Raw genomic sequence first — 27,330 nt, 5'->3', positions numbered from 1 at the left:
TGTAAGTTGCTGTGTTATGAACACAGGATCCGTTGGGGGAGGCTTGTACTTCTTCTCCACCCGAGGCGTGATAGCCCTTCCTTTAACTGGCTCCTGGAATACCTGTTTTGCATGTTTGAGCATACCCGGGAGCATTGGCAGACTCTGGTAGGAAGCGTGGGTGGATGCCAAGGTGTTGAACAGGAAATCATCCTCTATTGGCTCAGAATGCATTGCTACATTGTGGAACGTAGCTGCCCTGGATAGTACCTGCGTATATGCAGTACTGTCCTCTGGAGGTGACGCCTTTGTTGGGTAACAATCCGGACTGTTATCTGATACTGGTGCATCATATAAGTCCCATGCATCAGGATCATCCTGTGTTATCCCTGTATGCGAAGGTGACTGCATTGGAGGTGTTCCCACCGGAGACAGTTGGTGGTGAGTGTAGTGGGGAAGGTTGTGGAGAAAACCTTGGTGGTGGGGATTTTTCTCTGGCCACCTTCGCCTTCGGCTGCATTTCTGTCTCCTGAAATGCCAGTTTTCTTTTGGTTTTAATTGGAGGAAGAGTTTGTATTTTTCCAGTCTCTTTCTGGATATGCAACCTCCTTTGCGTATGGTCTGGTTCATCCATACTTATTTCCTGCTCAAATCTGTGTTTTTCATGCATTTGGCCGGAAAGTCCTTGCTCTTCTGTGTAAGAGCTTCTTTTCGGCTCCGAAGCCGCTTTTTTCGGTACCGATGTTTCCGAAAAAGTCTTTTTCGGTTCCAATTATATTTTTCTCACCTTGGGTGAGTCGAACTCTCGGTGTCGAGAACGTTCAGTGCCGGAATCTCGACCAGAGTCGTAAGTCTTCGGCAAATCTCTGGCCTTTTTCGGTGCCGATGTTTGGTCACCTTCTTTTCGATGGGTTAAGCCATGGCCTGCTGGCGGTGGCGTCCCCTTGGCCTGAACGATCTTTGTGTGAGTTTTGGACGGGGCAATTTTACTCACTGTTTTCTGCATCGTCGAGGGTCGCTCACTTTCGGATTCGTCAGAGTCCGTCCCCTGGATGGAAATTCTTTCCTCCTCTACGACGTCGAGTTGTTCTCTCGGTGTCAACGCCATTTGCAGTCTTCTCGCTCGTCGATTACTAAGGTTTTTTTAGATCGAAACACTCGACAAGTATCCTCCCTGTGTTCTGGTGATAAACACAGATTACAGACCAGGTGTTGGTCTGTATAAGGATACTTCGAGTGGCACTTCGGACAGAAGCGGAAGGGGGTCTGGTCCATTAGTCTTCGACGATGGATGTGGTCAGGCCGACCAGGCCCCGTTGAAGAACGGAAGCCCCGAAGGGCCGCCGGAGTGCTTCTGCAATCGGTGCCGATAAAATAACATTAATCCGGTACCGAACGAGAACAATACCGTTGATTTTTTGATATTTAGCTAACTTTCCCGATTCGAAATACGGAGCGAAGAGGAACACATCCGAACCCGATGGCGGAAAGAAAACAATCTAAGATGGAGTTGACGCCCATGCGCAGTGGAGCCGAAAGGGAGGAGTCTCTCGGTCTCGTGACTCGAAAAGACTTCTTCGAAGAAAGGCAACTTGTAACACTGCGAGCCCAACACTAGCTGGCAGGATAATGCACAGCATGTGTATCTGCAGCTTCACATGCCACAGAATATATATATATATATACATATATATATATATATATATATATATATATATATATATATATATATATATAGAGAGAGAGAGAGAGAGAGAGAGATAGTTAGGACCGAGTTTCCATAGGAAAAGCATAGTTTGTTTGGCCAATAAGTTCGGCTCCATTTGATGAATTCTCACCAGGCTAGATATTCAACATACTGTGGCATGGTTCCCCCTATAGCAACCCTTTTTATCAGCCAAGTAAAGCTTCCTTTTTGCTGTCATCCATGTTCGATATACTTTTGCTACCAGAACCCAACATTGTGCTTTCTCTCACAGTTGGTGCCAAAGGCAAAAAGGTTAATCAGTATCCTTCCCTAAACAAAGAAATTATTGCAAGTCATGCTGGCATCTACTTTCAAGAATGGAAGGTCACGGTAGTATCCTACATGTTTTCACCATGTGTGGTGTCATTGCTTTGGTAAATGTTGGAAGTCAAAAAAGATCTTTACATCTTGATTAATGAAAACAGAGCTAGTGGAAGCGGCGAACTAGTTGGTAACTGGTGCTAAAAGATTTCAAATATGACGAATGTGTTTAGTAAGGAACCACCACTGGAATGTCATGTCTTTCCCCTTGCTAAGAGTACTTGAAATGGAGACTCAAAGTTATTATGGCAGACAAGGCGTACTTCTTCGATTCCCCGGAAGAGGCATGGGACTGGCTGACTGAGGAGGGCGTCGGGGCTCGGAGGGGCCCGGCGGCGCGAAGAGGGGAGCCCTTCCGGGGGGATCCCCCCCGCTGGTGGGCCCTGGCGGGGTCGTAAACGTACTAGGTCTCGAAGAGGAAGACGAGGACACTTGGACACTTCTGTGAACGGAGAGGCGGTGGGAGAGGCTGGCCCACAAATGGGAGGGTTGCCCGTTGAGTCTCCGACGGGACAGATTCAGGCGCAGGCCGAGGAGGAGGGCCGTCTGAGTCAATCCCCAGCGCTTGGCTGACGTGTTCCATGGAGCCCCGAATGGAGCGCATGGGGAAGTTTGGAGAGTCTGGTCCACCTTGAAGAAACCCGTGATGGGCTACAGCGGGGATACAGGCTCCCCTCAAGTACTGTAAAATATGGCTTGACTTCTAGTGAATAATTGTAAATGATCCGTCTTAATGGAGGGGTCCATCACTCCACTCCTATGGCAGTCCTTATGGCTGTCTTGTTTTGGTTGACGGTTAGGGCGACAGATGCTTCCTGGGTGGGAGTATGGGGTGGGGGGCGGTTTTGGGGGAGGAAGGTTAAGTTAGGGTTAGATAGATGTATTTTGAGTATTGCGTTATTAAGTTTTAATTGGTCATTCCTTAGCCCACTGACTGGCATCCAAAGCTGTAAGACTCCTACGCAACCCACGTCTGGTCCACATTGACACAAATCATTTCTTGGAATGTGAACGGGCTGCTAGATAAGATCAAGAGATCTGCAGTAATTAACACTCTCCGTAGATATTCCCCATTGGTAGCCCTATTGCAGGAAACACACCTCATGGGAACTAAATCCCCTATGTTGGCCCGAGGGGGATTTGATAGGGTCTATCACGCAGGCTTCTCTAGGGGATCAAGAGGGGTAGGTATCCTGCTTCATCGCTCACTGCCCATGGTGGTAACATCTACGAGATCCGATCCACAAGGCAGATTCATAGTAGTCTCAGGACTACTTCGTGGCGTGACATTGAATCTTGTATGCGTATATGCCCCCCCAGCGGGATTTGACACCTTCTTATGTTCACTTCGACATGTGGTGGCGGGACTCCCCCAAGGAATCACAATAGTAGGAGGAGACTTTAATGCGGTTCTAGACCCTAGATTAGATGTGTCAGGAGATGTCACAGCGGGCAGGTCGGCCCGAGCCACAGGCCTTAAGAGTTGGGCAGACAGCCTAGGCCTATGTGAAGTGTGGAGAACTTGGCACCCTATGGAGCGTCAATATACGCACACGTCTGCTGCCCATCAGACACACTCTAGAATTGATCTAATATTTATGCCGGCCATGGACTTCTCCGGTGTCACGGGAGCAGAGATACTGTCCCGTGGGGTGTCGGATCACGCACCGGTGCGAGTCCGACTGGGCGGAGTAGACCTCACCAGGCGCCCGGTATGGCGCCTAAATGCTTGGCTCTTGCAAGATGAAGATTGTGTCCTCGAGATTAGAGATCGTCTCACGCAGTACTTTGAACTGAATGTGGGAACAGTCCAGTCATCAGGCACGCTATGGGCTGCCTACAAGGCTACCTTGAGAGGGCAGGCTAAGTGCCTCTTGCGAGCACGTGAGCGCATTCGTGAGTCACGTGTGTCCGAGTTAGAAGCGGTAGCGTTAAAACTGGAACGCCAGCAAGCAGTCTTATCCGAAATCCCCACATTGAGGCAGCTCACCAGGGTCCGAGAGGAAATTAAACACCTAACACTTGAGTCAGAGAAGCATATGTGGAGGGCATCGTCCGCCCGAATTTATGGCTGGGGGGACAAAAATGGGAAGCTCTTACACTGGTTGGCCACTCGACCCTTAGCTAACAGAATCATTCCCGAAATTAGACATAACACAGGTACCCTTCACAAGACACCCATCGAGATTGCACAGAGTTTTGCTTCCTATTATGCATGCCTATACGCAGAACACCCCCGGCCTACGGTTGAAAAAGCTTCCCCCCTCCTGAACGACATAACACTCGCCAGAGTGTCTCAGGCGACTAGGGACAGGCTGGACGAAGCACTTGACCTAGCGGAAGTAACGAGTGCGATTGCCAGTCTGGCTTCAAGCAAGACACCAGGTCCGGATGGGTTTCCTGCGGAACTGTACAAGAAATGTAGTGACATTCTGGCCCCACACTTACTTGAGATGTATAGAGAAGCCGAGCAGAAAGGTCACTTCCCCTCAGGGATTGACCTTGCTACAATAGTAGTAATCCCGAAGACCCAGCCCCCACCGCCAAATTGCTCGGCTTATCGGCCTATCTCCCTCCTCAACACTGAGATCAAGGTGCTAGCCTTGATCCTTGCCAATAGATTAAAAGAGGCAATGCCCGTCCTGGTGCACCCTGACCAATGCGGCTTCATGCCTACGCGGAGCACCAGGCACTGTATTAGGCATCTACATTTAGCCTTAGCACACCGTAAAATCCTGTCACACACCCCTCTAGCGCTGCTCCTACTTGATTTCGAGAAGGCCTTTGATACAGTGGATTGGTCCTATCTTGAACAAGTACTTATTAAAAACGGCCTTGGACCCAAGTTCCGAGGTCTTGTGGGACTGCTCTACTCTAATCCGACGGCTCAGGTCCAAGTAAACGGAGTGGTCTCAGGGGTGTTCCCGATCGGGCGTGGTACCAGACAAGGATGTCCACTATCCCCCTTACTCTTTGCATTAATAATAGAACCCCTGGCGAAGTTATTTCGAGAGGATCCTCTGATGGAAGGCTGGTCTTGGCCAGTGTGTCCAGAAGACCGTGTGGCACTTTATGCGGACGATGTCCTATTATACATAGCCAATCTGGCCAGGAGCGGTCCCCGTATCATGCAAATTCTGGATGTCTTCTCGGAGGCATCGGGTCTCGCCCTAAACCCCCAAAAATCCCTGTTGGTTCCGCTCCATCAATCTAGAGATTGTATGGACTGGCAACAAAGTATTCCAGTGCGAAGAAATAGCTTCAAATACCTGGGGGTGCATGTCGCAATGCTCCCTGAATTAGCATGGGAGCTCAATGTCACACCTTTAACCAGAAGAATCAAAGACGATCTTCAACGTTGGAAGGACCTTCCTCTTAATTTGCTGGGAAGAATCGCACTCTATAAGATGATGGCCCTTCCCAGACTTCTCTACCTCCTTCAAAACTATCCTAACCCTATCCCCATGAAATGGTTTCGAGACATGGACTTGCTAGCACGCCAATTTCTAGGGAGTGGTACCCGTCCCCGGCTAGCGCTTAAAACCTGTCAGAGAGATGTTAATGAAGGGGGCTTGGGAATGTCTAATGTCCATTACTACCACCTGGCGACGCAACTACTAGTGATCAACGACTGGTTGGGGGGGGGGTTGGACAGATCCGGCATACCGTCTGGAACTCCAGACATTGACCTACCCCAAGATCTTTGACACCCTATATGGTGGTAAGATCACTCGTGAGACCCCTGGGGTGACAGGGGTGGTGCTACAGGGATGGCGGACGGCTCAAAAGATCTCAGGATGGTGGGGACGCCTTACTCAGCAGACCCCACTGTGGCAGGGGACCTGCTTGGGCGAAGTTGTGGGTCTTGAGGGATTCCAGAAATGGGATATTATAGGCATCTCTACTCTGGGTGATGTATGGGAGGGCACGAGCATGCGTTCCTTTGAGGATCTCCAAGAAATCTTTGCACTAAATAAGACACAGTTCCACAAGTACCTCCAAGTACGACATGCCCTTCTGACGCAGGTCCAGCCAGGGAATAGCATACCCGTAAGCAGTCCTATGGAGAGGAGGGCTCTGATGGGGAATCTGGGCAGGGGAGGTGTCTCCCAGGTGTATCGCACATTAATCTCTACTACGGCCTTCTCCCTGGAGGAACTTCGTCAGAAATGGGAGGGATGGGTGGGCCCTCTTGAAGAGGAGGACTGGACTGAAGCTTTGGCAGCTCCCCACTCCCTGACTATGACGACACGTCTCCGACTAGTACAGACATATTATCTTCATACTGCTTACCTTGCACCCTCCAGATTGCACAGAGCAGGACTCCGGCCTACGGCTGATTGTCCCCGCTGTATGAGCCCTAAAGCTGATTTTTTCCATATGGTGTGGTCATGCTCGGTTATCAGTACATATTGGAAGATGATCTCGCGTGAGGTCTCGTTGATTCTGCAAGTTGACGTGGCGCTGACACCATTGACATCCCTATTAGGGGTTATGGGAGAATCGGGACTACGTAGAGCAGAACGTACCTGGCTGGGGGTGGCATGCCTAGTGGCCAAAAGAGACATCGTGGCGGACTGGAAAGCCACTATGGCTCCGGCCCTGACCAAATGGAGGAGGGGAATGGACTGGTGTGCCCATTGTGAAAAGCTCGTATATGAGGTTAGAGGGTGTCCGAGTAAGTATAACAAGATCTGGGGGAAGTGGGACGGAATGACATTTTAACCCCCTGGGATGCGGACCGACACAGTGGAAAGAAGAACCCTTACACACTCCACCAACTCCTTTGGAGGGAAATGAGACACATACGTGGCACGTTGGTATTGACATGTACCGTCTATCTACTCAAGGTGCTGTCTGGGGCTTTGGAGCTGACCACTGTTTGGTGCCCATTGGCGCCTTGTTACTTTATTTTTAGTATATAATTGTATTGTTTGTTTTGTATTACTTTATTTTATTGCAAAATCAATAAAAATTTGTTATAAAAAAAAAAAAAGAGTACTTGAAATGAAGCTACGTCCACTACTGTAGATACTGTTGAAGGCAAAAGAGGATTAGGAGTTTTTTACGGTTATGGTCCAAGTTCAGAGAAGTGTTTTCATCTAAAGTAAACTACAAAAGTGAAGCATGAGATCCTCTGTAATTATTTCAATGAATGTATTAATGTTTCACTGTGCTCATCTAGGGGTGAGAGCTCAACTTAGTGTTGTATTATCAATTGAGGTAAAGTCACACTTAGGGATTCTCAGCAATGGAGTGTAAATTCCCTTGCCATGACAGAGTTGTCACTCTGCATAAGTAATTTCCTTCAAAGGCCTGAAACATACCCGTCTCCTTCGAAATCAGAACTGTCTGGGTTTTTTTTAGGATCCTCTTGGTCCTGGGCTGACAAAATTCACATATTATTCACTAAAAGGGTTGGTCTACTTAAACCTCGTGGCATTTACACACATTACTAACACACAATCCTCTCTAACCACATTCATTCAGTTAATAAAAGAGACTGTATGAATAAGGTGAGATAGCTTTAAGCTAAAAAAATGTCATTCTTTATTTGCTCATTGGTTCAGGAAAGCACAATCAACTCCTGTAATCTTGAAATTATAGAACGGATTTCTATGTTGCACCGCTAGCAAAATACATTTTACAATAAACTTTTTAAAAAACACCTAACACAAGCAGGCTTCCAAGTCATACCAGGCTAATCTAACTATAAAAAGAAGTAAACAAAGAATGGTGTGATCTCTATATGAATCTATTACACTCATATTTCCAAACAGCTCCTCCTTTTCTCAACCACTGTCCCAAGTATTATCGGACCACTTAAGAGCTTTTTAAAGGATTTAATTGAGAAAGAAAAAAATGAATCTGCCATATTTGACCTGACCGTGGTTTTTTTTCCTGGTAACCAAAGCATTTTTTGATTATTGGTTTTACGTTGAGAGATTATACCTTTTCTACGAAAAGAGAACTGCACTCACAGCCCAAGGAGCAAAACAAACAGCTCCCCAACTTTCTTCTCCATTCTGACAAAAACACAATTTTAAACTGAAAGGCCACATGCCAGGTCATACCCATTAGCCCTAGTTACCCGTTATATTCACAATTATATGATCATTTTACATCATATTACTATCAAAGTCCAGAGCTGAATTTACAACAGTTATGTATGCACGCATAGAAAATAGTACTTGACAACCTGAGAGGATCGCATAAACAGCTCTTGAATGTCCAATTCGTCCAACAAAAGGGTTCGCCCAATGCGGTGCACTGCCATGCTCACGTGGGATTTGCTGTAGGGTATCTTCAGAAGCTTTTTAATGTTCTTAAGGGACAAAATATTACAGACTTATTAGACAATTCATGTCTTGCAAAGAACATATCAGTATCCAACTGGACAAAAAATCATGATAAAGAGTAGTACAGGCGTTCACTATGATCAGAAAGCAATATTTAACAAACACAAGTTACACAAATATACCGAGAATATACATGAAATAAATATAAATTTGATCATATTTGACAGTGTATTTAATGATGAAAAACTTAAGGAGCCAAAACGAATTTTAAAGTGTGCAACTTGCGCAATAAAATAATCTAAGCATGGAAAAAGGTAACAGTCACATGGCTGCTCTAATAATAAAGCCAAAATCTGTCATTTTCATTAGAGGTTCAGAGCGCAGACGTTGGCCTATAAATGAAAGGTGATAATTATCTGAAACTATATTGTGATATGCAGAGGAGAGACAGTGTGTGCTGCAATAGTTCCAAAAATCAGACCTTTTATCTCTGCACAAGTACTCTCTCCATACGTAGCCTGCAGTCACTTCAGTAAACAACCTTTGAGATGGTTATCCTTGTTCATGGCTTAGGAAAAGTGGAGTCTCTAATTTGGGCAGTACTGCACCACATGACGTACGATCAGGCATGCTTTCCGTGGGCTCAACTACATGGGGATCAATGCTTTATTTTATGAATAACCACGGACTAAATTAAGATTGCTGGAGTTGGCCAAATCAATAGTGCCTATTAACAGGTGCGTTAGATTATGTATTTGTCGTCCTTTCATGAAGCCTTGTTGGTCCTGATGGTTGACTTAATTTACTACCCCTCCCAACCTCCTTCCCATTATTCCTGCCAGGATCGTATAATCTGTATTTAATAAGGATATGGGCCGATACGACTCACTCTTCTTGGGATTTTTATTAGGTTTCAAAATTTCTGTAATGGTTGCCTCGCTACATGAGTGTGGAGGTGTTCACCCAGAGAATAATATCCCATTAAAGACCATTTTTAAAATTGGGCAGATCTCATCACATACAACCTTATAAAGTTCTCTCCATCTGGCTCTGCTGCCTTCCCCGCTTGCCCGACTACATCTTCAGTTATCTCCTGCACTAACTCCGATTTAGAGTCATCTGAGAAAAGGCAGTTGAACCGAATCTAGCAACTGTCTAAAACTTTGTGCATCAGCCAGAAGTTTGTTCTTGCATAGATTGGGATAAAATCTCATAAAGGCCTCTCTAATCTAAGGGGCAGTAGACAGGTATTTGATCTGCCTTACGTATCCTATATACTTTTAATCTACAACCCAAGAGTCCATTCTGGAGCTATGACTGTATTTCTAACTATAAAATGAATAGGCCCTTTGCTCCCACATTTTTCCCTCCCAGTATCTCGCAGTCCTAAGTCTTCTAACATAGACTTTAAGTTACCCATCATTTTAGGAGATCAAACCCCTTTGGGGCAATTAGAAATAACTTTCTGCCCATCAGGATATTAAAATCAGCCCCCCTCCTTATAAAAAGGTGAATTATATTTAAATAATTTATCGAAAAAACTCTAAGGCGACCTGTATCCTCTACATTTGGCCCATAGTACCTAACACAAACAAACGTAGCTCCTCCAGAGGCCACCTCCAATATGACCCAGACCAATCTACCTTTATCATCCACCACTGACTTTAACCTGGAACCTGGAGTTTAAAGACAGAAGGATGTCAACCCCCTTTGTTGTATAGGATTGCATTGTAACAAAAGGCCTTCTTAATCCATCACTGTGTCGGACTGTCTTATTTAAGCGCCTGCTAAATGAATCTCTTGCAAAGTTACCACATCTGCTCTGATGTCCTTTATCTCCTGCAAATTAGACCTTTTACCTTTCTTCACCCGAAGACCATCTATTTTCTATGACATGAGTTTAATCAATTTCCTATGACCCTTCTTAGACAATCTTACACTGCCTAATCCATTCAATACACCCACCTGGCCTCTTAGACACCTTCATATTGGCGATGAGGACTTTTTTTTGCATATTTCACACATGCTCCCCAACTAGTGCTCCCCACACAACCATGAGAAACACTCGATGTTTCCCTTGGCCTATCTAGCCATTTGAGTGTGTTGTGGTGCTTCTCTCTCCTGAGTAATTCATAAAAGATTCCTACTATTGTAAACGCTGAACCAACAGCGAATATGACTCTGTATATCCCCACTTTCCCTTTTCTCTCCACTAGACCCCTTTATTCTTCAACCAACTTATGTCTATAAATCTTACCATACCTTACCTTAGAATTTCCCCCAGGCGTCAGACTGGACCCGGAGATTTTTCTTTGAGCAAGTACCCTTGCACGCCATCAAGTGAACTCCGCATCAGTCGTTGGCGTCATGATGACATCAGGGACGTACATAGCCGCTGCCTCAGCGACGTCGGTTTCTTTTCATGACTTTCCACGGCAAAGCACGGCGCCATGAAGAACACTGAAAATGGTGCGCCAGAGCTAAGGCCCTGAAGAGGGAATCCCTGTCCTTAGAAATCAGTTCGCAATCGGGGAGGATGGGTGGGTCGGTACTGAATTTGCAACTCGAATATGTCTCTACCAGATAAATCGTTACAGAAGGTAACTTGTTCATCTGATAGGGACTTCTAGTTGCAGATTCCTTACCTTAGAATAGATACCCCAGCAATACCATCCTTGTGGTGGGATGAGAACCAAGATCATACAAAAAAATCCTCCAGGACCGAACAACCAAAGTAGCAGTCTCTACGGACCCTACTGTCCAGGCAGTAATGTTTTGTGAACGTGTGCAGGGATGCCCACATTGCTGCCTTGCAGATGTCTAGGACTGGAACTCCGCGTGCTATTGCTGTGGAAGCAGCAGTTGCTCTTGTGAGTGAGCGTGCAAGCCCTCAGGGGGTTGCTCCTTTGCCAAAGCGTAGCACAGTTTGATGCAAAGTAGTACCCATTGTGAGATGGTATGCTTCTGCACCGCTTTCCCTTTCTTTGCATACACATACCGAACAAAGAGTGGATAATCCACCCGGAAATCTTTAGTACGACTGAGGTAGAACGTCAACACTTTTTTGGATCCAGACGGAGGTGTCTCCCCTTCTCATTAGAAGGATGTGGGACGTGTAAAAAGTAGGCAAAGTGGTGGACTGGCCAACATGAAAAGGCGTAACAACTTTGGGAAGGAAGGAGGCCATTGTAGGAAGCACCACTTTGTCAGGGTGAACAAACAAAAATGGGGGTTTAGAAGAAAGAGCGTAAAGCTCACTCCCTCTGCGAGCAGAGGTGATGGCACCAAGAAATGCAGTTTTGAGAGTAAGGATCCGAAAGGGACAATTGTGTAAAGGCTCAAAAGGGGCACACATCAAGTAAGTGAGGACTAGACTGAGGTCCCATTGAGGCATAATAAACAAATGTGTGAGTCCCTTAAGGAATCTACAAAAAATAGGAGATTTGAAAAGGGAAGGTTGGTCTGGCAATCTAAGAAAGGCTGAGATTGCTGATAAGTAACCTTTAAGGGTGCCCAAAGCAGAGCCCTGGTGGGCTAAAGAAAGGATGAACAAAAGAACCTCAGAGAGAGGAGCATAGAGGGGATCAACAGACTTGTTGGTACACCATGCCACATATTTATGTCAACAACAGGCGTATACCATTTTGGTGGAGGGACGCCTGGCTGGCAAGATAACGCCACAGACTTTGGGGGGAAGGTCAAACGCTGTCAACTGCTGCTGCTCAATCTCCACACATGCAGGAGATTGAACAGGTTCAGGTGGAGGACCATCCCCTGTTGCTGCAACAGAAAATCTTTCAGAAGGGACAGTCTGACTGGAGGATCTGTGGTCATGCTCAGTAGCTCTGGATACCCATACTCTCTGTGCCCAGTCCGGGACCACAAGGATTACTTGGGCCCAGTCATTCTTGATCTTCTTCAGAACTCTGGAAAGAAGTGGTATAGGTTTGGAAGGCGTGAAGGAGGCCTGAGTTCCACTCAAAATGAAAAGCGTCGCCGAGCAAGTGCTGGCTTGGAAACTCCAACGCGCAAACAAGCTGACATTGCGCGTTCCCTGCAGAGGCGAACAGATCTAACCAAGACTCTACCCACTGCCGAAAGACACCATGCGCCACCTCAGGATGGAGATGCCATTCGTCATTAACTGTGCAACAACGGCTGAGTTTGTCTGTTCTGGCATTCAGAGAGCCCCAGATATTGAACCACCTGGGTAATGCCCTGATGTGCCATCCACGTCCAGAGGCGCAAGGCCTCTTGACAAAGGGTCCAAGACCCCACTCCACCCTGTTTGTTGCAGTACCACATGGCGCTAGTGTTGTCAATGAACACCTGCACCACTTTCCCTCTGAGAGATGGAAGGAATGAGTAAAATGCATGCCTGATCGCCTGGAGCACCAGAAGATTGATGTGGAGTCCAGACTCCGCTGGAGACCAAACACCTCTGATCTCCACCTCTCCCATGTGGCCACCCCATCCCATGAGTGACAAGTCTGTCACTACTGTAAGATCTGGCTGGCGAAGGGAGAGGGATCTGCCATTGACCCAATCCGGATTCAAAAGTCGCGTATGTGGCCAGACAAGATGGGTATGTGGAAGTAAGCGCCTTGCAAGTCCAACGCTACCATTAAGTCTCCTGGGTCCAGAGCAGACAGGACCTGAGCCAGAGTGAGCATATTGAACTTCTCCTTCTTGAGAAAGGAACTGGGGGCCCGAAGGTCTAGGGTAGGACGGAAGTCCTTGTACTTTCTGGGCACTAGAACAATTGCAGGAATAACAACCACAACCTACTTCTGGTGCAGGGACCCTCTCTATGGCTCCCTTGGCCAAGAGAGATGTGACTTGCTTGCGGAGAAGTGCCAGATGGTATTCTGGTAAGCGGACGTAAGATGGAGGCATTGCCGGAGGGGCAGTCTCAAAGGGGAGGGAGTAGCCCCTTCAGACGATCTGCAAAACCCACCTGTCTGCTGTGATGGATTCCCAGTGGGGTAGATGATGGAGAATCCTGCCTCCAACTGATATGAGATGGTGGAGCGGACTAGGAAGGCTTGGAGGCTCCAGCAGGGGCAGGGGCAGGGGTGGACTGGGCAGACCTCTGGTTCCCTGTCCCACAAGCCTGTGGGACACCACATCCCCAGCCACGCAGTGGCTGAGTAGCATGGGTGGCACAGAGGCTGGGAAATGGACGCAACAGGGAACCCCTTACATGGCCACGAAAGGGGTGAAAGGTGGACTGTTGTGGGCGAAGGGCAGTCGATAGGCCAAGGGACTGAGCCGTAGCCCGGGACTCCATCAACCTCTCAAACGCTGAGTCCACCTTGTCTCCGAAGAGACATGTGCCATCAAAGGGCATGTCCATAAGGGATTGTAGGACATCCACTGAAACATCAGATGTCCTCAACCAGACGCAGCGCCTCAAGGCCATTGTCGATGCAACCGATCTACCTAGTCAGCAGTGTCCAACCCACTGCGAATAGTGAACTTCTCCCATCAGCAACAGCTTGAGAGATGATAGCCTAGGCCTTCTCCAAGATCTGGGGCAAGACTTACGCGACTGTATCCCACAATGAGTGGGTATAGAGGCCCAAAAGGCATGCAGTGTTCACTGACTGTAACGCCAGACTGGAGGAAGAAAACTTCTTCTTCGCAAGTTGATCCAGTCTCTTTGATTCCATATCCGGGGGAACAAAGAGGAATGGGCCACAAATGAGGAAGCCTGAATCACAAGATTTTCAGACATGGGGTGTTGGGACAGGAATTTAGGGTTGTTCAAGGGCGAGCTGATGGCAGCGGGCGACTGTTCTGTTCACAGTAGCCCCTGTGCTCGGTCTGGACCAAGTACCCAGAAATACATCAGTGAGTGCTTCGTGGAATGGGAGTAGAGGCTTCAAAGTAGAGGCCCCAGGCTGAAGCACCTGCGTCAGGAAATTAGTCCTGGTGGCTACAGTGGGCAGTTTGAGGCCAAGGACCTCAGCCAACCCACTGACCACCACTGAATAGGAGGCTTCCTCTGCCGTAGCCACGGTAGAAGGAGAAAACATTCCAGTATCTGGGAAGGTATTCAGATCACTAGCCTTTGGCCAGTTCCTGTGCCCAGTCCATGTTAGGGTCATCAAGCTGGTATCCAGTAACCCGTCAAGTCCCTTCTTATATTCATACCCATAGGAAAAAGGTTCCAAATCCGACCTGGAGTGAGTAGGCCCCCTCGAAGTAGAAAGCAGAGTCAGCTGATGCCGTTCCGGCTCTGGGTCGCGAGAAATTAGGATTGGGTTGCCAGATCGTTGGCCCGGCCGACGTTGAGTGTCGAGGACGCAGCCAGCACCGGAGAAGGTCGCAATGGCACGACTGGTGTCGGCACAGATTCAATAGTGGATCCAAAGGGGACCTCGGAAGCTGAGGTGGAGCTGCCGGCGTGGAACCCACAGGGCTCCTAGCTGAACCCCCAGGCTCAGACGGAGCCACAGGAGGGTTGGACTGCCCAAATATGAGACGTATAGCCTCACAGAACTCCTTGAGTTGGGCAGGGGTCGCTCCGGCTCCTGGAAACTCAGGAAGGTGCGGTGCAGACCCAGAAGTAGGCTCCTCCGACCTATGCCTGGAGCATCGTTGCTTCTCCCGTGTCTCATTAGCGGCGTGACGGGGTGAAGTCAAAGAATGCCTAGCCTTTTTTGACTTCTTCTTACCCGAGTGACCCGAAGACTTGGAAGAATACGAGCGGTGGTGACTTCAAGAGAGGTCTCGAGACCTTCCTCTCGAGCGAGACCAGGAGCGATGCGGAGAGAAGCACCAGGCTGCCAAGAACTTTAGGGACCGTTCCCTCAAAGCCTTTGGATGCATGGCCCGGCACTCGGAGCATGACTTTGGGTTTTGGTCATGCTCCATACACCATAAACAGACCTGGTGCAGATCCGTCTCCGACATCATGCGGTGACAGTCCTCGCATGGTTTGAACCCAGTCTTCGGGGACATCCTTGACACACCAAAAACAACTCAACAAAAGTGTTGAAATTGGTCAAAAAGCCAGGGCAGCTCTCTCCAGATCAGCTCGTGGTGCAGAAAGAAAAGAACAGACATCATTAAGGCGACACCTATGTACGACACTGACGTCATCATGGCGAACACAACGCCAATGACGAACGGGGAGTCGACCGACGCCACCTGACAGCGCATAAGGGTACTGCTTGAAGAAGAAAAATCTCCGAATCCAGTCTGACGCCTGGGGGAAATTCTAAGGTAAGGAATCTGTACCTAGAAGTCCATCAGATAAAGGCCTTACAGGCTAACATTTGAAAACACTGCTGTATTTATCTCTAACAAATTTTCTCAAAGAGTTTCAAAAGAAACCTCAAAATTTTAATGAGGAGCCAGGCTTGTGAAATAATTGCTTATATATTTTGGTAAATTGAAGGTCCCAGGGAGGTGAAGGTATGGGGGGTGGGGGTGTTGCCAGAATACACACTCTATGATATAGAGGCAATTCAAACATTAAAAGAAGAAAAGCACCCTTCATAGCACCATATAAAAGTTCCCACCACTAGCCATAAAGGTGGCACACCTGAATTTACATTTTCACCCCTAAAGTTTGTAGTTCCAAATACTGGGAGTGATGCCATGAGCATTGCCAGCAACATCTTTCCTCTAACATTAATGGAGCGCGGGGGTCGGGCAACAACATGGCTGACCAATGGCATTGAGCGAGAGCTCCCGGCCCCAGCTCCAGCTCCAGCTCCAGATTCCTACAAAATTCTGCTGTCCCAAGGCCCAGTGAACCCAGCAATTCCCCTTGTAAGGGATAGAGGAGCTGGAGTGAAGCTGCACTGGAGGCCACAGGGGCCAAGACATACTCTGCAGTGCTAATGTGGACAAAAGAGATTGACCTCCGCCCCAAGATGGCTGGTGGACGGGCTCTGCGTGCTAGGCCTGGAGTGGCTGTGGGCCTGGTGTGAGGTCGCAAGGGTCTGTGGTCTCCCTGACAAAGAGGGGGAACCCGCCCTGGGGATTAATGGAGACGCTTACCGCTGCCCTGGGGGCTGACTAACACCGGCAGATTGTGACTGGCCTGGTAGTCGCATGGCTGGGCCTGCCCCCGCCAATGATTGTGGTCATCGCCTTCCCTATCTTGGTGGAGAGCTGGGACCCGGAGCGGACGGGAACTCGGCGCTGCATCAGTGCTGACTGGATTTAGCCACTCGTCTTTGGAGGATCCCGGCTGAGGGACTTGCTGTGAGGCGGCTGACCACCCTGTAGATAGGAAGCAACATTACATCCCCCTTCTACTCTGGTACTGAGGAGGCAGCATTGACAAGTTGGTTGGCGTCCTTGAGACACATGGGCGCCTGGGTTGGCGGCTGCCCGGCAGGTTGCACTATCTGACCTGACAGGGGTGGTGGACCAGACCAGGCCCACACAAAGTGATTCCGGAGGTGAGCTGTCAGACCACTGGGGAGCAGCTAAATGAGGCTGGAGTTTTGCTGGAGTGGTCCCACTGGCTCACCCCTGCCTAATTGCTGCGGTGTGGAAGGATGGTGAGAAGGCCTTTGTGAGCTGACAGCGGCACCGGCCGTGGGCGGATGGCTGCCACATTACACAAGTTGGATTGCCAGCACGTGGCCGATTGCTACCTGCCCTTCCCGCCCTCCCACCCGGACAATTGTCCCACTGGCTCACTGGAATGCCTTACAGGGATAACCAGAAGATGTGGGGCTACAGAGAGGGGCATGCTTCCCCGTTTGCAGTTTTTTGAGAGACCTGCACCGCTGAACAGGAATAGCGCCAGAAAACAATACACAGTGAGTACTGAGGAATATCTGACAAATGATTTTCACTACTGACTGCGCTTAATTACCCTACCTTGCGTGGGGTCATGGTGGATGATTGTGACCGGAACCCGTCCTGGAAATGGTCACTGATGTTGCGTTTGACTGCTACATGTATTGAATCATAAGCTTGTCTTCACACGATAAAGTGCTGGGTGTCCTGCAACACCGTGGGTTTACTTTTTGGTATAAGGTGAAGATAATCCAACACGTAGGTTTTCTTACTGGGAGTGGTGTGGGAGGGAGAATAGTAGGTTTCGCACACTGATTGGGGAGACACTAGTTTGTTCAGTGGTGTTTACGAGGGGAGGGATGCAGGAGATTGGGTGCTGTTCCTTGTTGCTTTGTGGCCATGTTTTAAAAAAATAGGTGGGTTACATGATCTGTACTTACTGATATTGCAGAGAGGGAACGAGATCCTTTAATGCTTATTTGGCCATCAGGTGGGTATTGAGCTGCTGTGTGTGGGGGAGCGGGGATGGATGGATGGCGGGGGAGCTGCTGAAGTCGCGGATCAAAACGGATTGAGATGGGTAACTTAGTACATTTTCTCATGTGGAATGTGAGGGGGCTGAACTAATTTGTCAAGCGCTACAGAGTACACACATATCTCAGGCAAGTTGGAGTGCACATTGCCCTCCTACAGGAGACACTTATTAAACGCTGAAGCATAAAAATTGCACACAAAAAAAAAAATGGAGGAACAGCGTTATTCGTCCATCTATTCGTCTTATACTAGGGGGGTCTCTGTGTGGTTCGCTCCTAGGGAACCGCTCCAACTAAGAGGTCAAGTAGCATATGTGGCAGGCCGCTATGTGCTCCTTCATGGATTCTTGATGGACGTGGTCTCTGTATTTTCAACATATATGCACCTACCTCTGATAAGAACAAGTTCTTTAGGGACTTGGAACAAGAACTACGGTCCTACGTTGGAATGCCTATTATCTGGGACGGGGACTTCAATTGTGTCCTCAATGGCTCTTTAGATAGATGTCCGCCTAAACAGGGCATCAAGCCCCGCATGACTGCTAGACTCCGCAAGACCAAGGCTAGGCTGCAATTTGTAGATGTGTGGAGGGAGCTTTACCCCGCGTCTAAAATGTACTCATGCTACACGCCCGCTCATGGGGCATATAGCAGGCTGGACCCTTTACTATTGGAAAATGATGACACTTTAAATGTCTGGAAGGCAGTCTATAAGGTGAGATTCCTGTTCAATCATGCCCCCCTGCTACTGGAGTGCGAGATCCGTGCCCCTACGTCAGCTATCCCCCTATGGCGCCTGAGGCCCAAGACCCTTGGGGACCCAGAGAATAGAGCGGGTGTGCTGGCAGCACTAAATGGTTATATCAATGTGAATTGGAAAACCGCACAATGCATGGTGTGGAATGGGAGGCTCTCAAAGTGGTTATACGAGGTGAAAGTCTTGGCAAGTCCTATGGAATTAGGTAGAAACTGGAGCGAGAGCTCACACAACAGGAGGATGCTCTTGCTCTGTTGCAGAGTTGGGGAGTGAGGTGGGGCTTCTGGAGGCTCATGGGCGGATTGAGGTCAACTGGAATAGACTGGATTGCTATGTACATAAGGATTATCAATAGCGGCTGCACCGGGAGGGCGACCGTTCAGGCCGCAAGTTGGCTTGACTGCTCAAGCACGAGAGACCCCCCAGCCATTGATTCTGTCAGTTTGCGGACTGACTGGGAGGATGATAATGGAACAAACATGGGACCACCTGAAGGGTGTGTATACTGCTCCAGTGCTCACGGATGGTTCAGTGGAAGATGAGCTCCTTAATGGACTCCGCCGATGCTCTGGTGTATGTAATCGACCCGGAGCACTCAGTCCCTCTCCTCATGCGCCTTATGGATCAATTCGGAGCGGTTTCTGCCTGTGTGTCAACCGGCATAAGACAGTACTTCATCCCATGGCATCACTGGCTAGCCTCGCAGCACCAGATCTTCCGCAAATAGGCCTGGCATGCATTTCAGTATTTGGGCATTCAGGCGACCCATTCCCCTCAGCTGCAGTATGATTTGAATATGGGTAGAGTGCCAGATTGTCTCAATGCCTCTGTCTGATTCTGGACCACGCTCCCGCTCTCAGTCATGGGCAGGGTCATGCTCAGTAAAATGATCCTGCTCCTTTGCTGCTTATACATCAGGCAGAACTCATTCTGCGAGCTGCCACTGCCATTATTTCTCCAACTGTTATCCCTGATTTGGGCTGGTAAGAGATGTAGAGTCCACCTTACGGTCCTGAAACTGGATTTAACCGATGGTGGACTGGGACTTCCAGATCTCCATCTGTATTATATGGCAGGCTTGCTATAGTATGCGGAATTGTGGTACTACGATAATCCCAACTCAGAGAAAAAAACTACTGGAAGGCTCGGTGCACATGCATGAGCTCCCGACACTGCTTAAGTGTGGCTCTAGGCTCCCGGTAGACACCCCTTTTGTAATATCGCAGATAGCCCGCATATGGGAGTGGGCAAATACTCTGGTGGTGCAACGGACATCCTATGCACACCTTCTTCCTGTTTGGTGGCTGGGCCCCTGTGCGCACGTTGCGGACGCGCTGGACTTCTCGAGCAGGCGGCTGTAACAGAGCAGGAGAGTTATATCAAAATGGCTCCATTGTAACCCTGGACAAGGCAGGGCCCTTTTTGGGACAGGCCGGGGACAATTTCTACAAGATGCCATTATATCATGAACAGCTCTAGAGATCTGGACCTCCTTCGCGGAAGAGCCAGTCGAGTCCCATCTGTTGCAGGTGCTGCTGGATTCGGGTACCAACAGAGGTCTCCTCTCCTTCTTATATGCCACCCTTAAAAGTGATAGACAGACAGATGTGTTGGCTGCCCGTCATGTGAGATAGAGACCTGGAGATGCCGCTTACAGATGGGTAGCAGAACAGGGCCAGTGCACTGGTACACAATGGATCCAGTAATGCCAGATTTAAATTGATGCAGTTTTACTACCTACATAGAGCATATCTGACGCCGCAGCACCTCCACAGAATTTACCCAACCATTCTGACATTTGCACACACTGCGGTGCATCCCCAGCCACTTTTGGACATATCACGTGGGTATGTAAATCACTGTAACGCTTTTGGCGTGAAATAGCATAAGTGTTAAAAAGTACAACAGCAGTGAAAGTGGAGTTAACAATGAGACACTGTTTATTGGGATTGCTTCCCAGAAAGGTAAAAAAATGGTTTGAGCAGCTGGGGTTGATACTTGCGAGGCAATGCATTGCTATTCATTGGGCCAGCCCGAAGGACCTCACCCCCCTCCCTGACCTGAGAAAAATGGTTGATAGACCTTCTTGAATGGGCTCGATTTGGAGCTCTGGGATGGTATGGTGGAATGTTTGAGGTGGGGGAGCCTCTGACCCAGCAGCTGAGTGCCTACATGAATCAGACACCGATCACCCCCTAGAGATACTACTTAGTGGAAATGCATGAGAGGAATGAAGGTGAAGACTGGGATTGTTGTATAATGAACGACTTGGGGGTGTTGGATGAATGGATGGCTTGCAAGGGCAATTAGCGTTGATTAACTGCCCTGATCCTGAAATTATTCGGGTGGGCTTCTGGGACGATTGTATGGGCGCAAGCTTGTAACTCACACTGCGGAGTGCGGGTATGGTTGTCTTGCTTACTCGGTCCTTCCCTCCTTCCTCCCCCGCCTGACCTAACTGATTTGCCTAATTGTGGATTGTTCTCTTTATTTCTCCCTAGGCTTCCCGTCTTCCCCCTACTCTCCCTGCTTCGACCACTGAAAGCTTATTGATGTTCTCTCCTACTAAACGAATAATGTGATTATGCACTGCCATACTGTTGTTACTGATTACTGCTTTGCCCTGTACTGTTTCTACTGCTTCTCTAAAATGCAAATAAACCAATTCGCAAAAAAAAACATTAACGGAGCTCACAGTCAGTGAAAATTCTCACTGCATCATGCATAACGCACTTTCAAATTTCCCACACAATTAAACAGTAAACATTTGTTGTTTTACAGTCCTTGTGACAGGCACATTTTGAAGTGTCCTCAATGTTACAGCACATTTGGTTACTGGAGGAGTAACCCCTAAAAGCAGCTTTTCACACTGCCTTACTGACTTGAAGACAATGAATCCAAAATGAGGCTCCAAGCAAAAGGCTTATGCTGCTTTACTGATCAATACTGAAGTGAGGAAAAACACAGTGGGCTTACTAGAGTGACACAATCCCTCACCTTGCTCTTCAGAGACTGACATGTGTCACTTCCACTAGATTAGATTGTTGTCTGTCCCACTCATCAAGAAACTAAATGCTTTCAGGTCCTCTCACACAGCTACAAAAGATTTCAACAGTTGATGCATTGTTAGTACAAGACATAAATGGGCTCCCACGTGTAACTCCGGTAAATAAGCTCAGCATAAAGAACAGGCGCGTCTCACCTTGGTTCTCTCAGCACCACAGAAACGCTGAATTAGTTCTGAGAAAACTCAAATGGAAAAGGTGAAACACTTCTAAAGTGGAACATAAAGAAATATTTAAGGGAGCACTGCTTAATTATAAGAAATTATTATCCAATCTAAACAGTGCTTTTACTCTAATAAGATTAGCGAAGCACAGAATCCTCAGAGAGATATCTTTAAGATCATGAGGGACCTTTCGTCATCTGACAGCGTTAGTCAGTCAGTAGTGGCCACTCAAGCTTGCTGCAATTAATTCAATTGCTTCTTTGTAAAAAAAAAAGATTAGCCTGATTAATGAATCGATTAAAAAAATAGCCCAGTGGAGAAATGGTGGGATACTGTGTACGTGACAAAGGCAGATGTCACTCTGGCAGAATTCACTCAGCTGGGAAACGATGCAGTACTAAAACTGCTGGGTAAAATCAAAGCAGGCTCCCCAGACGACGCTCTTTGCCCAAGAGTGATGAAATCTTTAGCTCCCACCACATTAGATCTTCTCTATAAAGTGCTTAATAATTGCCTACATACAGGTGTGGTCCACAGTGTCTTTAACAAAACAGTAATGGACCCTCTCTTAAAAAAAAAATAAAAAAAACTGAATGACCACCCGGCTATGCTAAAGAACTACTGGCTTATTTTGTTGCTCCCCTTGCGTGCCAAAATGTTGGAAACCCATGTTGCACAGGAGATATGTAATCATCTTCAAATTGGACATTTTTTTTTACATCTGCATAAGATAGGTTCAGACCTATGCACAATACTGAGACATGTCAGTTATTGATGATTTGAGAATGGCACTTGACTCTTGGCAAACTATGGCCCTGATATGGTCACACCTATCTGCTGCTTTTGACACAGTAGATAATGGGCTTCTCCTTCAGAATGAGAGTAGCAGAGGTTAAATGAATGAAATATAAATGGCTTAGCTCCTTTCTAGACACCAGAACTCAAGCGGTACACCTACTGCCTTTTAAAGTAAATGCGGACTGCAGTCACACAAGGATAGGCCCTCTTGCCCCACTTGTTCAACATATATCCACGGCATAGTTCAAGGGGGTGTTACACCCCCCGTAATAAATGTATTATCTGGTAAAAAGTTTGGTACAAGTGCTTTCAGTCGTGTATGGAGAGGTGTCTGTCGGATTTCATCTACTATTTTTGCATGCACACACAGACATACACACTCTTGTTTATTTTTTTATATGTGGGGAGCGACCTCTTAGGCAAGGGTCGCTCCCCGGTTGGACAAATTATTTTTAGGCCATTTCTACCCAGACACCAGGGATTTTTTTTAATTATTTTTATTTTTATTATACTTACGCAGAAGGGGAGGGCAAAATATTGGTAGGGATTTTCTGTCCCCCCCCGGAGGCAGATCGGCCTAATATGTTGCAGAAACCTCTAGACACAAGGGATATATATATATATATTTGTATTTACTTTACGTTTTTATGTATGGGGAGCGACCCCTTAGGCAAGGGTCGCTCGTCTGGGGGGCAAATTGTATTTAGGCCATTTCTACCCCCCTTGGGGGCAGACTGGCCTATTTTTGTTAGGCCAATCTTTCCCCAAGGGGGGCAGAAGCCACTAGACACCAGGGATTGGTGTTTTGTTTGGGAGGGGGGCAGCCCCTTGGGCAAGGGTCGCTCCCCCTGGGGGCACAATACTGTTGGCCATATCTGCCTCCCTTGGGGGCACATCTGCCTACCCCCACCCCAAATAAATGGGGCCAAAGTTGTTCTGCCCACCAGTGGGCAGATTGGGCAGTTACCCCTGATCCACACCCCAGGGGGGCAGAAAGTCTACTAGATGCCAAGGAATAAAAAAAAAAAAAAAATGGGGTGGTGTCTACCAACCAGTATGGGCCTGAATATGCCCCCACCCCAATCAAAGGGGGTAACAGACTTTCACCTCTCCCCTCGCACACTACAACATCTTATCCCACGGCAAGCAGAGGACATTTAATTATTTTGGGTTTTGGTTTTACATTTGGGCGATGAGATCTTGGTAACTCTCAAAATCGTCCCACTTGGAATGGTGGGGGCTGCACTTTTTGAACTTTGGGGCGCTGCCATGAAGAAAAATCCACAAGACCTAGACACATCTGAAAACTAAACAACTGGTTGATTCCAGGATGATTTTGGCTGTTTGGGGCAGTTCGGGCTTAGGACCTCATAACTTTGTCCACATAGCTACCCACGCAAAATTTGCGTCCTTTTTTACAAACATCCTAAGGATTCTAGAAGTACCCAGACTTTGTGGGTTCCCCTGAAGGAGACCAAGAAATTAGTCAAAATAGAGCGAAAATGTGGTTGTTTTTTTTTTTTTTCAATGGGAAAAAGTGCTGCAGAAGAAGGCTTGTGGTATTTTCCCTAAAAAAAAATGGCATCAACAAAGGGTCTGCTGTGCTAAAATCACCATCTTCCCAGCTTTCAGGAACAGGCAGACCTAAATCAGAAAACCCAATTTTTCAACACAGTTTTGGCATTTTACTGGGACATACCCCATTTTTACTATTTTTTGTGCTTTCAGCCTCCTTCCAGTTAGTGACAGAAATGGGTGTGAAACCAATGCTGGATCCCAGAAAGCTAAACATTTCTGAAAAGTAGACAAAATTCTGAATTCCGCAAGGGGTCATTTGTGTATATCCTTCAAGGTTTTCCTACAGAAAGTAACAGCTAAAATAAAAGAAAATATTGAAATTGAGGTGAAAAAAAAGAGCCATTTCTGCCCACGTTTTCTTCTATAACTTTTCCACCTATGGCAGATTTTTTAAAGCAATATACCGTTACATATGCTGGACTCTTCTGGTTGCAGGGATGTACCGGTTCTTGTAGGTTCATCAAGAACCCTATGTACCCAGAGCTAATAAATGAGCTGCACCTTGCATTGGGTTTTCATTGTATACCGGGTACAATTCATTTAGTGAAATATAAAGAGTGAAAAATAGGTATCAAGGAAACCTTTGTATTTCCAAAATGGCCACAAGATAAGGTGTTGAGAAGCAGTGGTTATTTGCACATGTCTGAATTCCAGGGTCCCCATACTAGCATGTGAATACAGGGCATTTCTCAAATAGACGTCTTTTTTACACATGGTCTTACATTTGGAAGGAACAAAATGTAGAGAAAGACAAGGGGCAATAACACTTGTTCTTCTGTTCTGTGTTCCCACAAGTCTCCTGATACAAATGGTACCTCACTTGTGTGGGTAGGCCTAGAGCCCGCAACAGGAAACGCAACATGGATACATCACATTTTTACATTGAAATCTGACGTGTTTTTTGGAAAGTGCCTAGCTATAGATTTTGGCCTCTAGCTCAGCCATCACTTAGGGAAACCTACCAAACCTGTGCATTTTTTTAAACTAGACAACTAGGGGAATCCAGGATGGGATGTCTTGTGGGGTTCTCACCAGGTTATGTTACCCAGAATCCTTTGCAAACCTCAAACTTTGGCAAAAGAAAAATTCTCCCCTCACATTTCTTCCTGCATACATTTCAGATACTAGCATCTATAGATACCTTCAGGCAATCACTGAAAACTTGGACTTTTTAAGAGTATAGGAAGCTGGCCTGGTGAGTGGTGAGCATCTATGGTGTTATCACCTTATACCAGGTCCGGGTATCCCCTATTAGCGAGTTGTAGACAGTGTCTAGGAAGCCAGATCATTCTAGAGCTAGCTGTGGATGAGCAGCCAAGAATAATCTAGGAGACATGAAAAGCTTATGCATTACCACTACAGTCACAAAGCACTTACACACATGAAAAAACCACACAGTGTCACAAAAATAAAGGGACGTTAGCAATACCCCACTAGGAGGTGAGTAAACACACTATTGTATACACATTAGAAGTCAGTGATTAGCATAGAAGGCAATAGCAAATAGAAACACCAATACCAAATAGTGAAGGCCCTAGGGGGAGACCAAACCATATACTAAGTAAGTAGAATGTGAAAGACAGTCCCCCACCCAAGGAAGTGGAACCAGTAGAGGGGAGCTGGAGAACAGGAACCCCAACAGGTAAGTACAAGAGTGCACCTCAGCCACCAGAAGAGAAGAGGTAAATACCTGTTTTTTCTCCAAACCTACAGGAGAACTTTGGAAAAGGACTGTGCAAGACCCAGACAGGACTGGAAGAAACCAAAGGAGGATCCTGACAGAAGAGGCTCTGCAAAAGAAGGTGGCCAGGCCCAGTTCAAGTTGGAGTGTCTGGCCGTGGCAGGAGCAGCTACCCACCCTTCTGTGAACGCAGGACCAGGTTGACGGTGGATAAAGAAAGTCAGCAGTGGAGCAGAAGAGGAGTTCCAGAAGTGATGCAAGTTATGTCCCACATCGGCAGTCGTGATACAGTTGGTCAGTGGTTCTGGAAAACCACCAACAAGCCTTGGCAAATGCAAGAGTCGGGGAAAGAAGGTTCTGCAAGGCTGAAGAGGACCAGAAAAGCCCAGGGGACAAGACCCAGGGAGGGGAGTCCGAAGTGACCCTCAGCAGTTGGGAGAGTCACCAGAAGAGGCAGCCCCCACAGGCAACCCACAGGCAACAGGCACAGGAGCTGCAGTGAAGTCTACTCAGCACACCTGAAGAGGAGTCCCACGTTGCTGGAGCAGCAGGCAGGAGACTGTGCTTTGCAGGGAAGAGTGCTGGAGGCCGGGGCAACATGGAGCCTGAAGATCCTTTAGAGGAGGGACAAACAAGCCTTGTCAGCTGCAAGAGTCCTGGTGCACAGGGGTACTATCCTGCAAGGAGAGGCAAGGGCTTACCGTCGCCCAAGTTGAATAGCTGGTAGAGAGGAACAAGGGGATCACTCCAGACCATCACCTGTGATGCAGGATTCACACAGCCCGTCCTCGTTGCAGTTGGTGCCAGCGGATGCAGGGGAGTGACTCCTTCACTCCAAGGGAGATTCCTTCTTGTTTCTTATGCAGGCTGAAGACTTGTTGCCCTCAGAGGATGCACAGACAAGAAAATGCTGCAGTTGCTGGAAGGAGCCGGAGAACTAATGGTGCAAAGCACAGTCGTCACTGGAGTTGCTGATTGTCGGTTCCTGGAGGGTCCAGTTGCAGTCCAGAGGCCAGAAGATGAAGTAAACGATGCAGAGGAGTACTGCTGGAATCTTGCATCGCAAATCTGAAGACCCACCCGGGAGGGAGAACATAAATAGCCCAGGAAGGGGGACTGGTCACCAAGCAGGGTGACCACCTATCAGGAGGGGGCTGTGACGTCACCTGCCTGACCTGGCCACTCATATGCTCCCAGGAGCCTCTGCCCACGTTGGATTCAAGATGGCAGAATCAAGTGGCCCCCTGGAGGAGCTCTGGGCACCACCCTTGGCATGTTCATGGACAGGAGAGTGGTCCAGTTTTGTGCCATAGCAGGGACTGGGGGTCTCTGGACTGGGGCAAACTGGTTTATGAAAGGAGGACACCAAATGTGCCCTTCAAAGCATACAGGTGGCTTGGGAAGGCTATCCCTCCCAAGCCATTTAACACTTATTTCCAAAAGGAGAGGGTGTTGCCTCCCTCTCCTAAAAGAAATCCTTTGTTGTGTCTTCCTCTGCATGAGCTGGCCAAGCAGCAGGAGGGAAGAAACCAGTCTGAGAGGTGGCAGCCGCACGGGCTGCCCCGAAAACCCCAGAAGGCTTTTAGGAGCAATGCTGGGGGTCCTCTAAGGAGCCCCCAGAGTGAATGGAATCATACAACCA

The 27,330-nt window shown here is 47.8% G+C and overlaps 1 protein-coding gene across 2 annotated transcripts in view; it reads right to left on the bottom strand.

Annotated features, from left to right (window-relative positions):
• EDRF1 (erythroid differentiation regulatory factor 1) overlaps positions 1 to 27,330 on the bottom strand; it is a 403,030-nt gene that overhangs the window by 325,145 nt on the left and 50,555 nt on the right. For both annotated transcript variants that reach the window (XM_069239693.1, XM_069239694.1), the window contains exon 4: positions 8,247 to 8,372. In XM_069239693.1, the coding sequence (XP_069095794.1) occupies positions 8,247 to 8,372 (126 nt within the window). The remainder of the gene's footprint in view (positions 1 to 8,246; positions 8,373 to 27,330) is intronic.

Source organism: Pleurodeles waltl, chromosome 6 (assembly GCF_031143425.1).
Source record: "Pleurodeles waltl isolate 20211129_DDA chromosome 6, aPleWal1.hap1.20221129, whole genome shotgun sequence".
Lineage (NCBI taxonomy): Eukaryota > Metazoa > Chordata > Amphibia > Caudata > Salamandridae > Pleurodeles > Pleurodeles waltl.
The sequence above is the reverse complement of the archived record's forward strand: the minus strand, read 5'-3'. Positions and strand labels throughout refer to the sequence as shown.